Raw genomic sequence first — 23669 nt, 5'->3', positions numbered from 1 at the left:
AATTCATTACGATCCTGGGCTAGTCTAATCAGCGCTGCTGCATCCGGCACACCAAACCACTATCTGAGATTTCTGAGCCATGATGCTCTTTTCCGTCCCATACCCAGCCTGCCCTCTATCTTTTCTTTTATAATAAGTTGAAGAAGGGCATACTTCTCACTGCGGAGTATGTGACCAAAATATGAGGCTTTTCTTCTTATGACAGTGGTGAGTAACTCATCTTGTTGTTCATAATACTCAAAGCAGCTGCATTGGAGACACGATCATTCCATGATATTTGAATCATTTTTCTTTAAAACCAAAGTTCAAAGGACTCAATTTTGTTCATCGTTGTAACTTTAAGAGTCCAACCCTCCACTCCATAAAGCAATACTGGCAACACATAAGCTTTTGTTGCTCTCCACCTTATCCTTAGTCTCAGATCTCGGTTGCACAAGAGTTGATCTTGCTATTACAATGCTGGTCTTTATTTCAGAATTCGGATTCCACTTATCATTTAGCCAGCATCCTAAATATGTCAAACGTGTAACCTGTTCTGGGTATCCACCTGCCACCATTTTGCCTCGCCAAGTGTCTTGCCCACTGCCATTTCAATTTCGCTGCTTGATCCATGATATCCATTAATCCGGTTAGGCGTCTTATTTCTTCATTTTTTACTTTGTCTCTTAGACATACACCCAGAGTAATAAAATGGAGACCATAGGCAAACGAAAGAAGTGTTGGAAAGCCTTAGAAAAGATGAGTCGACGACATCGCCTCTATTGCCGGTAAAACATGAATGATGAAAGCGGGTGATAGGAAGAAATGGAGACGTTTGGAAGAGCCAGCAGTGGAAACAATAAGACTGAAAAAAAAGAAGAAAAAGAAGAAGGACGTGTTCTATCCCACTACCATCTGTAGTGAAATAGATGTTAATGCCTCTCCGTTTACTTGCCACCATTGCTTTGGTTTTTAAAGCGTTTATCTTGATTCCGAATTCTTTATCTGCGTTATTTACCTTGTCGAGGAGTTGTTGTAGATGATCAGCTATAATGGCAGTATCTTTACCATTTACTTTAATTCCTATCTCAACATCTTTTAAGGACTCTCTAAATACTAATTTGGGGTATAAATAAAAAAGCAAACAGAAAATAAGTTTAAATTAAGTATACCACTTTATGTGTCAAGCCATTATAGATTACGGAATAATTGCATGGGGTGGAGCCAGCAAAAGTTCTTTGCATACCTTGGAAATAGCACAAAAGTATGTACTCAATGCTTTACTTGGGGTGCCTATCAGAACACCCACAGCGAAATTGTTTGAACGAGTAAGTGTTTTTGGACGTCGGAAATCTGTACGCTAGGGCACTTCTCATTCACACACATTAAAATGGTGGGAGTAAATATGATACAATCTATGAAACAAGATTGGAAAAGAAGGAACTATTTGTGCCACCTTAAATGACAACATCGTTTAGTCAGAGGAGTCTCATGTACCTTTCTCCCGAAACTCACAACACTTTTCTCTTGATTTAAAATTAAATACAAATGAACATCAGTTCAAATTATTTGTAAAAAAATGGCTTCTGAATTTGGGTCCCGAGAACGACTTTGAAATTGTCACCCCACCAAAACAGTAGTCTATGAACTCTGAATAATTATTGTTGCATTTTTGCTTTTATAATGTATGTTTATATCCATATAGTGGTTTGATTAGCATATAAAACATAAATGTATAAATATATAGGAATTTGTGCGGATGAGCGTATATTTTGTAAAAGACGGCAGAGAGAGGTTTATAAAACATACACTTTCGCGATTCTTTAAAAAAGGTGTTTCAAGAAATAAACATTATGACGGTATAAAGTCGGTTTATTATGAAAATATTATGTGTGTGCGTAAAAATGTGTCTTCCTTTCAAAAAAATAGCGACAAACATAATTACAATACTAAAAGTGAAGACAAATTAGTAATCCCGAAATTAAAGCTGAGTAAGGTAAGCACATCGTTTGTGGGGCACTGCGCACTGCGTACGCTTCTACAATAGAATACCCGACAATGTCCTCATTATGATGGACAATAAATTCAATTTTTATATAAAAAGCGAACTTCTAAAAAAGCCTTTTATGGACTAAATGAGTACATGGAAGATAGCAGTATACGGAGCTGACAATATCACATTATTTGTGTTAATTTATTATAAAAATGTGTAGTTATTTATTAAAAACTGACTTTCTCTTAGTGTTGTTTTGTTTATTTATATATACATTGACTTTTAAACGTACATTAAAGAAAAATTAAAATAATATAATGAGATGTTGTAGGACCGGTAGCTGGCCGATGTAGAGGAGCCAAATAGCCCGCGACGGTGGCATGCTTCTTGGCTCAATATCTGCACAGTGTATATGTTTATACGAGTATACTACTTATATTATTGATTTTACTATTTATTTATATATGTATGTGTACATCTAAGCTTACATTTATGTGTGTGTATAAATGCGCATATATTATTATAAATAAATTAAATTGATAACTTTAATCTGGCTGAACAGCCGGATGAATCTCACCCGCATGATAAAGTTTTCATCTCTTTTACTTCACAAAAGTCAACAGATGGAAGAGTTGAGGAAATGTGGATGTTCAAACATAGGCAGAATGGTGAATGTTACACAGTGTGTAAAGTGGCCACTTAAATCAGCCAATGACAGGTCATAAGCCCTGTAAATGCCCAGACTCCCATATTACATTCTCAAAAATGTTTTCCCTTTCTGTTGGAACAAATTTTATAAATCTAAACTTAAATTCTAAGTTTAGTGAGTAAAAAAGGGGAAACCAAACAATTTAAAACAGTGTTAAAAAAAGTGTTTGTTTATAATTTTGCTTATATTTCGGTGTCAAAAAATACTTGAGTTTCATGTATTTAATTTTTTTTAACTTTTATTTTTTTGATATATTAAAGATATTTTTGTAAAAATTATTATATTGTGCTACCAAAATATGTAAAGAGAGAAATCCCTGCAAAAAAACTGATTTTACAGTTTGGCGGGAATTAAATAATTGTATAAAGGAATGCTTATGTAAAAAAAAATGATTAAAAAGAATGGTTTATCTCGAAGTATTATATGTTTATCGTATTTATGAATACAAAAACGTGGTTTTTAAGCACTTATTTTTTATTATTTCTACCGACCGGTTTCAAAGCTTCACGAGCGTCTATCAAAATATACTTAACTATAGGATTCTATTATATTTCATTTTCACGGGGATTAAATATTACATTGATACATATGTAGCTAAAGAGTCAAGTGTTTTTGTCATACTGCTCTTTTAATGGCGGAAAGTGTGATCACTGTAAAAATAAAATAGAATGGAATTCGTTAGATTTCGTTTATATTATAATAACCACAAAGTAAGCACATCAAATGTAAAAAAAAAAAAAATGTTTTATTTGACTGATGTAAATTTTTTACCAGTCCTGAATGAAAAGCAAAGTGAAAGGTGAAAGCATTCGTTGGTCAAAACAACTCGAAATAAAACTTGTGTAACCAAATATTTTTTCAATCAAAATATTTTACTATGGTATTTAATCAACAAATATCTACAAATAACATCAATTTTTCTATTTATAACATTTTAATATTTATCAGTTAAGGGTATTTAGATAATTTCTAAATGGATTTTAGATTTACAACATTTTTTTAAAATTCTATATAGTTTTCCACGATATTCACCCCCCATGGCAATTTGTTTTTTTAATTAAATTAAAACCAGTATTGAGACGCATCGGTTACTTGAACAAAAACTCACCGATATACCCTAAAAACTGGCTTGAAAAATTTCATATTCTTTTTTTTTTCAAAACACGAAATTTAACAGAAATTATTAATTAGATAATGTTCAGGCTGAGTTCTAAGGCCTAAGGCGTAATTTTAAAGACAAATATTTTTTTTTTTAATCAAAAAGTCTCGCAAATAAAAAATCTTTTTTGAATCTTTTTGATAGTGATAATTATTAATGTGGTTTATATAAGATGGTGCTTTATGTTTCTCATACAATAATGTTTTCTTTTTATTTCGGATGTATTAATTTGTATGATATTATGTATTGTCAAAAAAATGTTTTTTCTTACGTACGGTCTCAAATGAGTTTCTTTAATAACTCCTGGGAGTATAATATGTACTTTTTGTATTAAATGTTTTATTAATAATAAAAATAAAAAAAAGCCAATTCACGCGATTTGACTCAAATCGCATAAAACCCTCTTCTTAAAAATTACGTTTCAAGTAAATGTCGAATTTTGAAAAAACGGTCCCTCAATTACTTATCGGTAAAAATATTTATAAATAAGGCTTCAATTTCAAGTTAAATTATTATTCTGTTTGTTCACATGGTCAACACATTTTTTCGTGATCGTAGAACAGTGACGGATGTACAAAAAATAAGAAATTGACTTTCTTTTATATTTCTGGTTTAAAATAAATGAAACATATATCTATCTGAAGTATCGAATGATAAACATTTGTACTTATTAAGTTGTGACATAAAATGTTTAAAAAAATTAAAGCGCTCTCATGTAACGTTAAAGAAAATCACAAGCGTCGTTGTTCCACGATCATCACGATTTGTTTACCATACGAGAGATCTCAGGTTCGGTTCCTGAAATGGTATTTTTTTACTCGAAAATTTCATCATCTCGATCACCTCGGTTGTCAAAAAGAAAATACTTAAAATTTGACATACTGTTTGATATGACAGGCGCGGTTGGTTAGACGGCCAACTTTGAAACAGGCGTCGCGGGTTCGATTCCCGCCAGTTGCAAGAAAGAAAAAAAAATCCAAGAAAGATTTTTTCTCATTGGTCGGGGTGTTGAGGTGTATATTTTATTACCTTCTTCATATCTCCTCTTTCCTACCTACTTAAAGAAGCTTAGCGGGATATTCCTTTAAAAAAATATGAAAATTGTTGCGTTCAAATAAGTATTAAGAAATCATTTTAACATCAATAAAAGGGCAATACGGAAGTCTAGGCGTTTACAAAAAAAATTAGAAAATGTAGACACATAGACAGAATGGATTTTGGAAACTGGCAACACCAAGTGCCAGGCCCTTCAACACACCAAATCAACACGTCACCAACAGCTACGAAACGGAAATCGTTTTTTTTAAATTAATAATTAGGCTTTCTCCAATCAGCGCTGGATCTAGACGTGTAACGCAACGTCATAATCGACAATACACATAACGTAAGTTCAATTCATTTATCGTAACTGCTAAATTCAATCAACATTTTCTACATTTCTCATTATTATATCCGAACACGTGTTTTAATTTACTAACTCATTTATCTTGATGTTTCACATTACGTTAAGTGGCTACCTCCACCAGCCAATATTAGGTCATGAGCCCTGTAAATGCCTAGACGTCCATAATGCCTTCTCAAAAACGTTTTTCCACTTTATTGAAAAAAAAAGTTTTTTTTAAATAATTTATTATGTGCATACATGAGTACTCAGTATCAGTTTTTTTTAAATATTTATATGTTTACCGGAGGTGCGATATTTTGTCATGCTGTTTATGTCAAAGATTTTTTTTGTCCATTGATTTTTTTAATAAGGAAGCATGATTTTAAAAATATTTTCATAAAAGCTCTGTATGTGAAAATGAATGGACGAATTTCGATAAAAGTGCATTAGAGAGTGCGTCGTGGCTTTTCGATGGTTGGACAGTTAATCTATAGTACAGGCTGAAACAAAACTATTGGAACTGATTTTTTTTTCAATCGAATGTGTTTTTTTAAAATTTTATTATGCTATGTGTAGTTCTGATTTAACAATCTGTCATTTACTGGTTCGAGTAATCTATACACATCAATTTCCCCTATTTTTTAAATTTGAAAAAAAAGTTTTTTTACGTAACGGGAAACAAGTTGTGGAAGTGCTTCGATTTCTGGACTTCCTGATCCAAAATCCTTGACACTACCATGATATAACGCCTATTTCGTTTTACCTTTTTTATACAAAGAAATAGTTGAGTTTCTATGACTTACTCAAATATCTAATTCAACATTTATCTTGATTATTTACATTTACATTTTTTTTTTGCACCACAACAGGCCAGGTGGCCTAATTATAGTGGTGAATTACATCACAGAGCACCCAGGCTTGAGAAAAATCACATTTTAATTTTTGTGTTCTCACCGGGAATCGAACCCAGAACCTTCCGTGCGTGAGTCAAGCGTCTTGACCACTAGAACGGAAAATAGAAAACTAGGCATCCACAGGGCTTATGACCTGTCATTTGCTGGTTGGACTTTACAAATGTCAACAGATGATATAATTGAAGGAATATAGATGTTCAAATATAGGCAGAATGGTGAATGTTACACGGTGCGTAAAGTGGCCACTTAAACCAGCCAATGACATGACAGGTGATAAGCCCTGTGGACGCCTTGTCTTCTATATTCCCTTCTCTAAAGAGTTCTTTATCTCTGTTGTAATAAGTTCAAATATTGTAGTGCCGAAAACGGGACAGTGAAACGTGGATTTTTACGATTCTGTCAATTTTAGTTGGGCATAATCAGTCCAATATGATGTTGTGTTTTTTGCACAGTATCGGGCAGGCATTTGTGAGAGATTGACAGAAAAAAAATGTTTAAGCATTCTCCAAAACTCTCAGTCCTCGCCTATACTCTTAACTCTGTAAGGGCACAGCTTTTTATTTGAATAAAAAAATAACAAATCACTTTTATTTCTTCAACTGTTTGGTAAAAAAGAAGAAAAAAATGGAAAACGCTTTTCCAGGCGGAATAAATTTGACTTTCACCTCGCCAGTAAACAAGTCTTTAAATCAGTCAGAGACCAATGACTTATGTTAGCAAATATGTGGTACGTTTTACATACCATTGTGTTAACCGAGATTTTTACGTGACAGTAGCCGTCGAGTCGAAACACTCATCTAGGATTCTAAAGATTATCCCGATTTGATATGATTTAATGACATTAATTTAGAATTGCGAAAGTCATAATTTTTAAACGGTACGCGATGAAGATTACTTACATTATTATTCTTTGCAAATTCCACCACATAACCGAATATCGCACGCAACTTCACTGGCTCTGTATCAGACATGGAAGAAACATTCACATTATATCACTTCTTCACAATATTTTTAATAATCCCACTTCACCTGTTTATCTGAGAGAGCTCTTCCAACCTCTATCACAGCATGGGCTATCTCTCTATTTTTTTTCTTTCTCTTTCACAGTAGTAGCTGCTCGATTATGGAATAATCTTACCACTAATTTTAGGGACGCCGCTTCTTTCTTTACATTTAAATCACGAATTAAATGCCACTTCCTAAATATTTGAGTTCTTCCTTTCTCTTTCCTTTCCTCTTTCTCCCCTCCTCTCTTCATCATGTTTAGTCAATTTTCATTTCTTAAAAAATATGTTTGTTTGTAAACATTTTGTTTTATAATGAAAATATTATAATGAAACAACATTATGTTCATATACCACTGATTTTCTCAAATCTAACGGTTTGGGTAGGTAGGAAGAAATTTCTTTAAAGCAATATGCCCGCCCTTAAGCATATGTATGTAGACTGTATAATGTATACAAAGTGTTTAAATAAACAAATACACTATGGAAATTTTTACTGAGTCTACAATGGTAAAAATAATTTATAATAAACAGCTTTTGGGAGCTGTCGGCGCGGTAAAGAGCGATCTCTCTTAGGTTCTTTGTTTTACAAAATTTTAACCGCGACCTCTGTTAGCCTTTGCATTTCATACCAAGTTCTTTGCACAGGACTCTTCCCTACAACCAGTATCAATATATCTAGACTGCATGTAATTAAAGTCAGTTTACATTATATTTTAAATATAGTTTACAGTACACTATAATTTTACACGCAGAATGAAAGTTTTCGTCGAATCGGACACTGAATATAAAAAATGTGTTACGACGGTAAAATTACGTTTTTTTTAAGAACTTCAAATGAGAGAAATCTCACAAATCTTTGACACCCTGTAACTAATACACGCACATATGTTATATATATTTGCGAGTGTATGCAGCGTAGGTGTGTGTGCATAGATAAGTGCATGGAATAATTTACATTGCACTCCAGTGTAGTCCCGGGGGATATTATTGGTGACAGTGTATTTATTGCGCTGGAACGACTACGATAATAATTTCGGACATAGGCTATCTGCTAGAACGCTAGATAGGGGAAGGGGTAGACGTGTCACGTGATATTGTAATTTTAATTTCATCTGGATTGCTATGAAACAACAAGGGCACAAAATAACACAAGTAATTTAAAGAAAGAAAAAAATTACCATTTTTTATTTTTTTTCAAATATTTACCATTTGCTTTTTATTCTTCCTTTTTTTTATTTACACTTTATTTTTAAAGTATACCAACTGTTTTTTTTTCAATGCATATTATTATTTAATTTTTTTTCGTAGGACTTTTTCAGTGTACAATACAAAATTTATATAGATTACACAAACATCACTCAGTCAGATTTAAAGTTTACACTAAAAATGCATTATATAACTTGGTAGACATTACAATAATAAATATGTACATCTCCCTTCCCCTCCTTATCCTCTCTTCAAGCAGTTTTGTCCTTATCCCGCCCAATTTACAGTAACTTAACAATCTTAAAATAAATATATAAAAATTCTTTGATTATTGAAAAATATTTACGAGTACATGAAAATAACAATTTTATATGGATAAACTTATATTTGATATGTAATATATTTTCTTTACTAACTTTGTATACTTTATGGAAATCTGTTATTAGTTCTGAGTTTATACACTATATCTGTTTGTTAACTATAAATATGTATGTAGAACTGTTGATTTCCCAAATAAAATAAATTAAAAAAATAAAAAAAACGTATATTTTCATACTCGACTATTAATTTTGCATTGTATCGATATTTTTCTCGTTTTCATTTTGCAAAATTTTTCTTTTGATTGTGTATTGTAGAATGTTTTTTTTAAATTTCTACACGACTTTAAAAAAGATCAATAATCGTGTGGTTGTTGATTTTAAAAATTATTACCATGTTTGTTTTTACCAATATAAATAATAACATAACTAACATATAAATTAATAAAACTCAAATACATCATATTTTTATTTTTTTCCACTGTCTTCTTTGGAATTTTATTGTTAATTATTTATTTTTTGTTTTTCTGGATTGTTATTCTATTGCATCACATATAATTATAATTTAATTTGGTAATTAAATTTGCTTTGTATTTTTTATTGTTAATTATTAAGGCTTGACACGGGCACAGTCTAAAAAGCCTTACTTAGCTCATTAATATTTCAACTAGTGTAATTTTGATTGAATAAATACAATATCAAGGCCAAACATGTCGCGTTTTTATTGGAACGTATTTTTTAATAATATATTATTTGAAATTGTGCATGAAAACATTTCCCTACAATATCTATATTGATTTTGAAAATAAAATTACTTTTTCTAAATCCATTTCATATATTTTTATAAGTATTTGTAGTATGTGATATTTCCCTTTTCTCGTTAAAAAAATATTTTTTCAAACAGAAATTTAAAAATGAAAGATACTTAACCTAAAAATATAAATATTCAGATTTTACAACCATTTTAAATTGTGAATAGCAGCACTAAAAAATATGAATCGAAATGACTTTAATTAAATTTGCTTTCGAAAAGTTTAGGTCTTCATTTCTGCTTTTGAAACTATGTTCACTCACTAGTTGAAGTATTTGACTCTTCTCTCAAACTGTTGACTTCTCTTTCAACTTTTAAATTTATTTATAAGTTTTGGTCTAAGTTACGTGGTTTTCATATAACTATACCGTCTGCAATAGAAATACAAAATATTGAAATGCCGATGCTTTGTAAAATATGTAAAAACAGTGAGGCATAAACAGTACACGACCTAGTCAATGGTGTATTTTGGCTTGATTACAATTGTTTCAAGAGGTTTCCGGTATCTACTGTCATATTTTTACATCCTTACGAAATCAAGCAATCTAGCAGTAAAGTTAGTTCTCTCATACTCATTAAAACATATAGAATACTTACTACTTTCATATACTGCACAAGTCCTAAGCCATGCGACCAAATGTTGGACTGATCGCAAGGAACTGGCATGGTCTCCACTCCCTGAGAGACGTACAAGTCTACCAGAGCTTTGCTGAAGTGGTTCACGGCATCGTTCATCAGACCAGCTCCAAGCTAGAGGAATCAAAAATACCGATGTTTTAATGTAGGTAAGTAAGTTGTAATAATAAAAAAAACTTATTGTAGGAAGTCCAGCTTAGAGTAGGCATGATTTAAGCTTTTAGAGTAATAACCTTATAGAGTACGGAGAAAAATATTTTTTCGATTAGAGACCACGATTACAGCAATTCAACGTGCCGTAGATACCAGTAGCGAACGATAATTTTATTTACAGGTAAGCTATAAAAAATATCATTTATTTGTATCTACATAGTAGGTACATAATATAATGTAAGTGATATTTACTATAAATTGCTATTTTTTTCTATGGTTTGGTGTGATACAACAATTATTTTATTTTATTTCATTTTATTTTATTTGGGAAATCAACAGTTCTACATACATATTTATAGTAAACAAACAGATATAGTGTATAAACTCAGAACTAATAACAGATTTCCTCATAGTATACAAAGTTAGTAAAGAAAATTAGACTTCCATTTAGGAAAAAGGCAAAGTCCCAAAATTCAATTTTATTTAAAGCAATTAAAAAGTATTACGAAATGGAAAAAAATATTTATGAAGAAAAAAACATATCAAAATTTAAAATAATGGTCAAGACATATGTGATAAACAATTTATAAATTAAATATATTTGTAATGTTATTATTAGAACACACATAACAATATGTATGATATGTGTGCCCTACTTTAAGATTTAAATAAAATAAATAAATAAATATATTACATATCAAATAAATACATATAATTTATACATATATAAATGTTATTTTCATGTACTCAATAATCAAAGATTTTTAAATATTTATTTTAAGAACATTAAGTTACTGTAAATTGGGCGGGATTAGGACAAGAATGCTTGAAGAGAGGATAAGGAGGGGAAGGGAGATGTACACATTTATTATTGTAATGTCTACTAAGTTACATAATGCATTTTTAGTGTAAATTTTAAATTTGCCAGCGTGATGTTTGTGTAATCTTTATTTTTAAATTTTGTATTGTACACTGAAAATTTCCTACGAAAAAAAGCATTTTTAACATACGATGTTTTACTTATTGGTACATGAAACAGGTGGTACCATCTTCAAATCCTGGCTGGCACATGAATTGTTATTAAACCAAGCAGCTCTGTACAGTCAACTATGAAATCAATTCGTGTAACATTATACTGTTTTAAATTGTTTGGTTTCCCCATTTTTTATAATTTTTTTTTTTTACACACTAAACTTAGAATTTAAGAAAAAGATTTTTAAAACCAATTTTACTTTGTTTTTATTCATATCACTATTCATTATTTCGTCCGGGAGTCTCTTTACTATGCGAGGGAGTATATACGCCCTGGTCTTTTTAATTGCTTACGTACCCTATTCATGTTATCTAAATATATGTTTTTTTTTTCTCGGCTTCAAATCATTCTTACTTAGCTCAATGCGTTTCAGTCCATTGACCTCGCATAGTCCAATAAATTTCTTACCCTGACAGTTTCTGGCTGTATGTCTATTGGTCTATTGTTCATCTTCTCTCCCATTTCCCAATCCCTCACAGCACTCCTCAGCTCATAGCTGGTAGGATCTAGCATCCGGAAGCAAGTTACGTTAGATCTGCCATACTTCAACTCAGCAAAGTCGATTGTGTGAGCATCGATCGATGTGAGAATGTAACTCTGAAAAAAAGACATAAATCTACATACACCTTAATACTCTTAATAGTTATATTACTATTCACGCAATCCCACGACTACGTAATCCAGATATAATCAAAAGTTATCATTTCTTCACAAATACAGGATATTATAACTAACTAACTAACCATCACGCCATTTCCCCAGAGGGGTAGGCAGAGAGGATAGAACGCCACACCACTCTGTCCTGGCACACTTCCTTTGCTTCCTTCACATCCATACATCTTCTCATGCACGCACGTCGATTATTCCGACTTTTCACATGACCACTTTCAAGAATTTGTTGTACTTGATCATGCCATGTCTTTCTCGGCCTTCCTCGACTTCTACAACCGGACACATTCGCATCATAAATCTTTTTAGCCGTTCTTTCATCATTCATTCGCTCCACATGACCGAACCATCGCAAAAGACCTTTCTTAATTTTGTCGATAATGCTTAACTCAGCCTTGCATTCTGCTCTAATTTTGACATTAGGGCACCTATCATACATTGTTTTTCCGCACATTCGCCTGAGGGATCGCATTTCAACAGCATTCAGTCTACTTTCGTCCCTTTTTTTCCAACTCCATGCTTCGCTTCCATACATTAGGGTTGGTATCAGAACTCCATTATGAACTGCTAATTTAGCCTCTTGCGATAGACACTTATTTGCTACGACAGACTTTAAGGCACCATTAACTCTGTTACCGGCAAAACCCTCCTTTCAATATCCTTGTCCATATTTCCATCTCTAGTAAACATACTACCCAGATATACAAATTCTTCGACCTGTTTCAAACTATCTCCATTTACTACAATCTTACATTCAGTCATAGTTACATTTCTTTCAAAGACCATGACGTTCGACTTTTGCACATTCATTAGCAAATCACTCTCCTTGCACACTTCGTAAACCTTTGTAACCAAGGATTGCAGTTCCTCTTCGCTGTCAGCTAGGAGGACTGCGTCATCGGCGTACAGAAGGCAACTGACAGTTAGATTACTCATTTTCGCTCCCACATCCATACTTTTCAATTCTTTCATACATTTATCCATGTATATGTTGAATAACCACGGTGACATTACACATCCCTGTTTGACTCCTTTAGGGATGTCAAACCAGGAAGTTAATGACCCATTTACCCTAACTATAATAACTTTTTTTATATATTGTTTGTCTTAGACATAAGATAAAAATGGGCAAAGAAAATCAAACGGTGGAATTGCCAATACAAATTGGAGTGAGTTGGGCAGCTTTTGTCTAAAAATTCTGCCAGTGACTATATATGCGTTTGGAACCATGTCCCTGACAAAAAGAAATGTAGAAAAGCTGAAATGCACACAGCGATCCATGGAAAGTTCCATGCTTGGTATAAGCCTAAGAGACAAAATAAGATATGAAGAAATTAGGAACAGAACCAGAATAACGGATATCGTGGATCGCGTAGCAAGACTGAAGAGCCATATGCAGGACATGTTGCGAGACAAGACCTCACAAGATGGACCCTTAAAATGTTTAGATGAAGACCTTGGGAGAATAAGCGAGGCGTCGGAAGACCTCAAAAAAGATGGTCCGACGACATAACTGCTGTAGGGGGTAAAAATTGACTGCAAGTAGCAACCGACCGAGAAAAAATGGAAGGATGTATTTTAATGCCACTTATTGTTTTCTCTAATAATGATCTTTGAAATGGAGGTTTAAACATCTGAACAAGTTCATTCTTCACGCGTTTCCCTTAAAAATTCCGATATTTTTTTCTTCTTATTTTGCCACATTGCTCATAAGTGGAGCATGTGGGCATCACCCGACGCCTCCAAGAGACGCATTAGTTCTGCTGAAAAAGGCCAAAAAACCATCATCTATGGTCTTCCAGGATAACGAGAACTCGCAGAAGTGAAGAAGAGGCAACTTTGGTTTAGACTCTTCTGAGGCATCAGCAGCACGTGTCCAAGCCAGGTCCACAACAGCACCCTTAAAACGCTCGTCATAAGAGATTGCTGCGTCTGTTCTCGGAATTCAACAATAATATTTGGCTGATTTATATAGCGCCATTTAGGTTAAAAAATCATCTCAAGGCCCCTTCCACTTCCATTCTAACTAAACGAAAGTGACATATTATATTTCCTGATTTAAAGTTGAGAGTATGATAATCTAAAGAAGTGAGATTTTAGTTAAGATCTGAACTGACTAGGACTGTCGATGATTTGTATGTTTGAAGGCAATTGGTTCCAGGCAGAGGGACCGGCAATGGCAAAAGCACGATCTCCAAATCTAGTGTTTAGGGAGCGCCGGATTTCGACAAGTTTTCCTCTTCCTGAATCAAATGCTGACCTAAGAGTAGATTTTCTTAGACATGTATTTCTAATACAAAGGTCCTATAGGTATATTGGAGCTATTTCATGAAGGGATTTGAATAATGTCCCGCAAAGCTTGTATTTTATTATCTCTTGGCTTTTTAACCAGTGCAAATCTCGAAGATATTGTGAGATGTGAGAATATTTTTTTACTCTCGTAATAAGCCTTGCTGCTGCATTGAAAACAAAGTGAAGTTTATTAGTTTTATATTTTAGGAGATTTACGTATAATGCATTACAGTAATCTAGTCGCGAAACGACATAAGCATTTACAAGAACTTTAATTGCGTCTAAAAGAATATTTCTCCGCTCGGATATGATCTGTCGGAGATAAGTTATAAAATTAAACCACCCACTCAACCTGCCTAATATTTTTCTTAACCACTTACTTTCAAAACTAAGAAGTTTTGTGTATTTAAGTTTTGGTTAAGTGAAAGGATTCGCACCCTTAGGAATACAGTGACTCGGCAAATTTGCGCACATATTTATTAATCGTTCGCCTTTTTACAATTGTCTACCTTTATATCTTATATATGTCAATTTTACCTTGGTTAATTGAGATTTTTTTCGTTTTTTTATTTTCGAATCAAAGAACCTTTAATAAAATTACATTACAAAAATTAAAATCACAGCAGTGAACAAAAATTACAATGTTAAATAACATTGAACGCGAAAAAAGAACTGAATACCTGATAATCTTCCATAAGTTTGACTTCATTGGCTTGCCGGAGGTAGTCTAAAATCCTCTCAGCAGCACAATCCAGGATAATGTGAACTTCTCCCGAAGATCTGACTTCCTTTAGCAATGGCCTATTGTCTTCTCCGACTTCCAATTGCCTGAGAGTAACTGGAGGATCTGACGCCTTGTGCTGCTTTAATACTTCTTGGAGACGAACCAAGCCTGTAAAATCATATATTTATTTAGACATTGTTAAACAGATGTATGTATGACACATTGTCAGAAAGACATTAGTCTGACGATGTCGGTCACAACGAAACCCGGTTACTGGTAAAAATTATTTAAAAAAGAGAAATAAAAGCATGTATGTATTTTTATTATTATAAATAAAATGCGGTTCCACCAAGAAATGTCAGTAAAAAAACTCAATCTACCTATTATATTCATTTAGTATTTAATAATTTATGTACGTGTCTATTTATAACTCACTAATTTAATTATCGATAAATTAAATTTTTCAAATTTATCAAACATAGGGCAAATTATCCCACCCAATAAAGAATAAAGCACTGCAATATGACAGCAATTTCAATATTTCTTAATCTTTACAAAACGTATTTCTAATTTTATCCCATTTTATATTGGCACAACGGACTTTTTTTGAGGTTATTGATCTACTTATATTATTAAATTATTGTGTTTAACAACTTTAATAAAATGAATTCAATGATGGTCATAAATCATAAACAACAGCGACAAGAAGTTTTTTTCTCGGTTAGTAAAAAAAATACAAAGCGTAAAAACATATTTTTAACGCTGAATATTTCAATCTTACAGCGGTGATTTTCGACACTCGATTTTTCCGAATGCGTATTTTTTTCATTTACCGATGGAAATGTAATGTTCTAACTTTCGCAAAAGTGTTTTTTTAAATCACTTAGAGATCTGTAAAACAGTCCATTATGTAAATTCGCCACAACAGCCAGATAAAAATAATATGTCACATCTTACGAGACCATTCAAATTCCGAGCGCGTTGTGGAAACACTTCCTTTTCATACTAATAGCGACGTTCATAAAAGATGTTTGTGTTATAACGGTTTATCAACCCATTGTAAGAACGCCCCCTGTAGTAAAAACCCCTAATAGCTAATAAATAGTGATGCGAATAATCGGTAATCGTAACAAAATGATTCGGTTAATTCTACTATCGAAATAACCGATACTGAAAACATTGTTATTATCTCAGGCTCTTCCCTTGTATTTCATTGGTAATAGATCAAGATAACTATTTGTTACTATTGTCAAAAAATATTTAAAGTTCTTTAGTAGAGTTTTCTTTTTCTTTTTCGTTTCTTTTCTTGAATTTATTTGTATGTACAAAATATTTCTCTTCTTCATTTTTTTTACATCAATTTATATTTATATATTTAAATATATACGATTTACCTAAGTATTAGTTTTAAATAATAATACATATATTGTTTTTAAATTTAAGAATTAAATATTATTCAAAAATTTTTTCTTAGTTTTTTTTTAACTGGTTCAAAGTATTTCAAATACCAAATTATCATTTTTTAACGATTATTATATAATTGGTAATATTTTGTTTTTTTATTCACCGATAATTTATCATTTTTAGACTTTCTTAATTTGTTAATTAATAATATTGTTTTTTCTTCTCTGTATTACTTATAATTATGCTTACATGTATGTAAATTTAATTGTATTTGTAACTAATATTTAAAACGCACTAAGTGCCGTTTATTTCAATAAAATAAAAAAATAAAACATAATTTATTAATTAATTTTAAAATTAGGCGTAATTTTTTGAGTCAAGTACTGTATTTAAATAGTAATAATAAATTTCGACAATTTTTGTAGCGCCGTTTTCGTGATCAATCACTTCAAGGGCGCTGTAGATTATTCTTAAATAAAAAAATAAGGTCTGTCTATAGGCTAACTCTTAATTACTATTTACTGACATACAAATTTTACAAATCATGTAAAACACATAATATGGTACTTCTAACAATGACATCTAAAAAGTAACACTTTTTGAATCAGGAAACGATTTCTGAAATAAACAAGATTTTTTTTTTTTTTTCTGAAAAGGGATTCAGTTGCACAATTTCAAACTTCTAAAGGCAAAGCATTCTACGCCAAAGGTCCGGCTATTGCAAAAGCCCTATCGCCAAATTCGGAACTCTTCCTCATTTAACTTCAAAGTGTTAATCAGGATTGATGTAAATATCAACAGAGATAAAAACTAAATTAAGAAGCAAATGCTTGAATCGTGATAATAATTATGGCATCGACTAGTTTTAGCGATCACACACTGGGTAACATTTTTCACTCTGTGTACATTTAGGTTTTTTTTACTTTTAGTGCCGCAGAATAATGTTTCATTCATTATATTTAAAACATTAAAAAAATTTGGTTACCCGTACAAAGCAAGTATTTTGGCAGATCTTTTTATTCAATCTATTTTTCTATGGTCCATTCGCATTTATCATACCTATGCTGTGTTTGGGGTTTTGCAACTAAGAGCAAAATTTCTGAGGTGCAGATTATTCAGAATAGAGCGATCAGAAATGTGTTTCACCTACCGTATGATACTCATGTAAGGGACATTTATTTTGAAACAAAAATCATGCCTTTTAGCATGCTTTCCTATTTCGAGATAACTGACACTATCATTAATACTACTCTCGACTCAATGCACAGTAACATAAAGCCAGCTTTCATTGGAGACATCCATCGGTACAGTACTCGATCAAAAAACAATATATATATTGGATCTGTGAAGTCTACGAAGTTTGGTACTAGATCTTTACAATACATAGGTTTCAAGGAATTTAATAAATTGCCACAAAAATTTAAAGTACCTATTTCAAAATATAGAAACAGGACGTGCGAATTGAAGAATTATTTTTTCCAGAAGTACTTTGAATAAATAATGTTAGTTTATAGATAATGCGCATCTTGAACATATACCTTTTAATATTTCACCGTTTTTGCTTGTCTATGTAATTTTTAATACTATTTAAATGTTATTTGTGTTTTTTTCTTTTTATATACTTTTTTTGGCTTGTATACATAATTTCAATTTTTTCAACGTTTTTGATAAAAAAAATTAACCTGTATTGGGTGTGCGCATATTTTGTTAATTAAAAAAATGATTTTATTTTGTACTAGTTCAGTATGTATATATACATCCATGTAATTTTTAAACTTTTTCAATTTTCTTTCCCAGATTGCATATTGTAAACATTATTTTGAATTTATTTCCATGCCTAGTATTCTGTTTATTCTGTTATTTTCAAGTATTTTTCATACCCTTTTTAATTTGTAGTATATCATAATTTTAATTTTTCTGCTTTTGTTAAATAATATTATAGTTTAAAATTTTAAAACGTCTCTAAAAAAATTATTATCTGTATGTCCCTAAATGAGTTTTTTTTTAAAAAACTCCTTGGGAATATTGTATATAATTATGTATAATATGTTTTCAATATAATAAAAAAATATAAAAAAAATCGATCTTGGAATAACGTATTCGAATAATAAGTACATATTCATTCACCGAAGTAAATTTTAATTCAAGGAACTTAGTATTCAATCGAGTGTCGTAATTTTCTGAAACTCATTTTTATATGGCGGATCAAAGTTATCGACTATCAATTGGAATTCACAATGTTGTTTTACCAGCAAGACATTACAGAATTTAAATGTCCTTTTTTTATTCTTCCTTACGATGATTTTTGTGAAGTATACGAGCCATAATTGACATTAGGGAGATTCTACAAATTTATTGCGCCAATAAAACGCGATATAATATTTTTTTATAAAGAGATGACATACCTTGGAAAATAAGCAAGATTTTGTTTATTTATTTAGTAAACATTCGTAATTTTTATGTTTATTTTTATCATGTATATTTCACTACAACTACCTTTTACTAATTTTACAACAATATTTTTTTTTTAATTTTTTTTTTTTTAATTTTACAATTATTTACTAACTTGATAATTTTAGAAATACATAATAGCCTTACTTTAACAAATACCCAAAGTGTTGTTTATTTGTAATTTCACCTCTAAGAAAATGCGTAAAAATATTGTTGATTTTAATATATATATATATTTTAATTGAAACTATTTAAAAATGAATTTCTAAAAAATAGTGTCAAATGTCAATACCACAAAAAAGAAAAATATTCTTGATATTTAAGAAAATATATATGCAATCAAATTTCTTGTAACTAGTTGTATTATTCGATTACATCGTCAATTAATGATACGCATCACTACTAATAAAGTTTCCCGGTCAAGTGGCTTACTGATGGAAAAGCTAACAAATTATAGAGAGAGCTTTTAATAAAGCTTAAAGCTTTATATTCAAACGATGATTTACTGACTGCGGGTGTAATTCTATTATTGATTGCCTTTAAATTTACTGAATAAAGTGCATTGAATGACGTGGAAGTTTTATTTCACAATTTAAATTCGTTAATTGAAACATAAGCATTATGTTTATTAGTTCATTGACTCGAAAATTCGTAATGAATATTTTATTGCTCGAATGAAAGTTTATTGAGTATTAAAACTTTGTTTGTCTCGTTGTGTTGTGGTAATCACTTCAAACAACTACTCGTATTATTATGCGTTCAATTTCCAAATAAGTCGAAATATTTGTAGAAAAAAATTACCACTTTTTCTACTCCTAATGGCGAATATTGTTTTTTCTCATAAAAACAAAACACATGGAATTTAAACAATAGTTAAAATATGTCGGTAGAAATATATTCATTAAATTTATCTCAATTAAATTATGAGTATAACTTTTATTAGACCATAATAATATTTATTCGAAGTACTATTTTTAGTCACAAAAAATTTAGTGTATCCGTTTTATTACTGTACATGTTAGTGGGGGTGAGTATATATATTAAGGGTGTATGAGGGTGTGCATGTGTGTATGGGTGTGTGAGTTTTGTATGTATACGACGGTTTGTAGTGAATATAAGTGGATTTATTGAACAATGATTATCAAAAAATATTTTTTTTTTTTAAAACCTTAATGAGGAAACCTATCAATCGATCGATGTAAAATTGTCAAGATTGTTAAGAACGCTCCGGCCTAAAATCTAATCCAAATACATTGGTAAATTACAACTAAAAAAACACCTTAATGAACTAACATACCCAATAGCCGTCAGAATTGGGAAAATTAGAATGATGGTGACAGACAATTTGACTATTTTCTAAGGCGCACTGACGGCGATGAGGACATTGAAAACAGTAAATGTAAATTCTAACAAAAATACTTTGTGGACAGCAAATATTAATAACATTTATTAAAATGTTTGACCACAAAGTTAATGCTTTAAATATAATTATTAATAAACAACTTAGCCTTATTCTTTTTGGTAACTCCGCTATTTGGTTATCTTTACCAAGTTTGACTTTGTGTCCTAGATTAATCAACCACTTCGATTTTATTATTGTTATTGAAAATGTCTCGTCCTGTTGGACTCATAATTTTTGTTCTATGAATATTCATTTCCAAACCAATCCTTTTTGAAGCCTCATGTAGTTCCATAATGTAAAGTAAATTGAATATATATTTTCAATTCAGCGTTTGATTTGATACTAATTTTAGAAATAAAAATTTTCGGTAAAGGAACACTAGGCTTATATAACCGGGTTTATAATGAAAACCAATTATTTAAATAAATGGATCAAGAAGAATAAGATTAATTTTCATTAACTTTGAGGTACGTCCTATTTTACATCAACAGATATCACTCTTGTAAGGTTTGAGTAAGAATAATTTAATTTTTTTTCGTTGTTGAATTCATTAAAAGCTACAAATCTCAATTCTTTTTATTAAAAAATAAAGCATTGATTTTAAGATCAAATATTTCAATAAACGTTACCATCCTATTTTTTTTTTTTCAACGATTGTTCCGAAAAGATTTGACTTTTTTTTTTAATTATCAGTTTTACATTGCTGTGCTTAAAAAACTTAGATGCAAAGTGGAATTTGCATGATAATGTGTCCTGACTAGGCATATTTTACAGGGCATTAGGTCATCTTATTTATATATAAAATACGAGAGAGCGTTTGAAATATCACCCTTGGTCGTCTACTGCTGACCGTTTGTCAGCAAAACTGAGAGACTCGAAGGATGCACAGGATCTGGTTGCTGACAGAGAAGCCAGTATGATCTTTGTATTGAACTCTATATGCTTCAATTAGAGAGTTGATATTTGCACCATCAGTAAAGTTGTCGATAAGGATTGGGTGATAATTGGATGATTATTTTAAAAAAATATTAGAAAAAAGAAAAACTAGTGTTCTTATAACTCATCCGAATATTTAAATTTTGGAGACTATTTTCAACGAGTTGTAAATAACTCACTATTAGAAAATGGGAATGAAGTTGGAGTAGTGGGGTTTGAGCCTCGGACCTCTGATCCGTAAGTCCGCAACACTAGCCACGAGACCACAACCCGATTTTATGATTGCGAGATAAGCTGCGGTCGGTACACTAATGCAGTGATGTGTGCAGCATTAAAAGAAAACACGGTCTGACTTTTTCTGGTACAAAACGTATTCCCGTATTTTCCCGAATTTTCCCGAAAATAAACCTTTATAGAAAATTTTATTCGTATACTCAAAAATATTAAAGTATATTAAAAATTTCAAAAATCAAATGGATTCAGTTTTAGGGTCCGGAAAATAGTACAACAAAACCTCGACCTTGTCGATTTTAGTTAAACTTAATCAGTCCGACGTGCAGTTGTCTTTTTCGCACAATTTCGGGGAGGTATCTGCGAAGGAGAGACTGAAAAACATTATTTAAACACCTTTTTATCGAATTTCTCTGCCACTGCAAGAAATGATCCTCTTAGGAAATTATGATAATGATTCTTATACGGGTACAACCTAATAAAATAATCAGAAATACCGTCATCATCCTCGTACAAAATGGTAAAGCTGGTCCAATCGTAGTCGGCTACCAGAGCAGCCAACGCCAGGGACAGCTGTTGCTGGTCAGGGTAGAAGTTGATGGACATCTTTGTGACTCTTCCTGAAGGCTCAGGGTCCCAGGTAGTCTGGATGTTCGGCACTTCAAGGTTCTCGCAAACTGACTCCACGATTCCCTTGGACTCGAGAGATTCTGGTCCGAATATGGCTGCAACACCTTCCGTTGTCATCTCACAGGCTAAAAGTAAAAAATAATTGTACAACCCTGTTCAGAGAATTGTACATTAAAAAAATAAAATATAAACACCCAAACATTTCGATTTTAAAACCACTTCTTAAAAGTCGAAAACAACTTACGTTTGAAAAATGTGAATGGAATAAAATTAAATTACCGCAGGATTCATTTTTTATTTTTTAATTCTGTTTTCAAGTTTCCATTTATTTTCATTTTTATAATAATTTATGTTTTGTACCATTACTTATGTACAAATATTATACTTGTGTGACAATTCATGTAACTACCTAAGGAAATCTCCATTAGACTAAATATATTTTTTTAATGTGTTTTTTTTTTTTTTTTTACAAAAAATAAATATTTGCGTTCTTATGATTTACCCGAATATTTAATTTTGAGGACCATTTTCAACGAGTTATAAATAACTCACTATTAGAAAATGGAATCGAGTTGGGGTAGAGTGGGATTCGAACCACGGACCTTTGGTCCGTGAGTCCGAGATACTAGCCACAGGACCACAACCCGATTTAAATCTTGTAAGTTTCTTGAAATCTTAAGAGATAATTTGTGTACAAGCGAATAAAGAATACAATTATGATTGTGAAATTAAGCCATAACCCTGGAAGAGTGCTTTCGACTCGACGGATGTTCTCGGGTTAAAATCGAGTAAAAATCGACTGGACATAATTCTGTGGTGGTTGACGTGTTCTTAGTGTGTTATAATTGTCTGTTGACTTTCTAATTAAATAATAAAAATAATAATAATAGTAAAGTATAAGTTTAAATACGGAGTTTTACAAAATAAACACTAATCAATCAATAATAATAACACAGGGAGCTAAGAAGCCTCAATAGACCTTAAACCCCTTCTGTATGTTGCCTAAATATGCTGTTTGTAATCAGCTTAGGTTAAGGGCCAGGAAGCAGAGTTTAATGCTCTGGCAAAAAGTACCAGTTAAGCACCATGCGAAGGAACTGATAAAAAGGTACTCGCAATGTTTTGCTTTTAACCTAATAAAGCTCATCCGAAATGAAGTGAGGGGTATCACTTAGCCCTTACAGGGCACTGCAGATTGAACAAACACCTTGCTAGAATGAACATTTCCCAAACTTCTAGATGTAGGTTCTGCAGTGCAGATGAAGATACATCTATACACATTATATGTAAATGTGATGCTTTACATTATAAAAGAAGCCTCATCTTCGGGGGACCACTGTTTAAACCAGAGGATATTAAAGAGCTCGCCTATTACATAATAGCCATCTATGCGACATCCCATCGGTGATAGGTAATAAAGAACTCACACGAGAGGTAGTATCATACATGATAAATATAGCGCAGGAAATTGGTAAAATAAACCAAAGTAGGGAACAAAATGCCGAACACTCCTCTAGTGGAACGGAAGGCCTGTTGACTACTGCCAACAGGCCGGCTTCTCCTGAAGAGTTTTAAGTGGTTTTCTCTCCACGTGAGCAAATGCTGGGAAGTTCCTGATTATCCCACATT

General features: G+C 31.7%; 1 protein-coding gene across 3 annotated transcripts in view; it reads right to left on the bottom strand.

Annotated features, from left to right (window-relative positions):
* The window catches only part of LOC148273329 (glutamate receptor ionotropic, kainate 2-like), a 53945-nt gene extending 31616 nt beyond the window's left edge, over window positions 1-22329 (bottom strand). For all 3 annotated transcript variants that reach the window (XM_088238881.1, XM_088238880.1, XM_088238882.1), the window contains exons 1-4: window positions 21908-22329; window positions 14943-15154; window positions 11710-11898; window positions 10077-10229 (exon numbers count right to left, since the gene is read on the bottom strand). In XM_088238881.1, the coding sequence (XP_088095007.1) occupies window positions 10077-10229; window positions 11710-11898; window positions 14943-15154; window positions 21908-22157 (804 nt within the window). In that variant the 5' untranslated portion in view covers window positions 22158-22329. The remainder of the gene's footprint in view (window positions 1-10076; window positions 10230-11709; window positions 11899-14942; window positions 15155-21907) is intronic.
* Between the last annotated feature and the right edge of the window lie 1340 nt (window positions 22330-23669).

The sequence above is a fragment of the Micrasema longulum genome, unplaced genomic scaffold, assembly GCF_059751315.1.
Source record: "Micrasema longulum isolate JH-2025_06_02 unplaced genomic scaffold, ASM5975131v1 h1tg001983l, whole genome shotgun sequence".
NCBI classification, from domain to species: domain Eukaryota; kingdom Metazoa; phylum Arthropoda; class Insecta; order Trichoptera; family Brachycentridae; genus Micrasema; species Micrasema longulum.
This window is presented reverse-complemented; position numbering and strand designations above follow the sequence as displayed.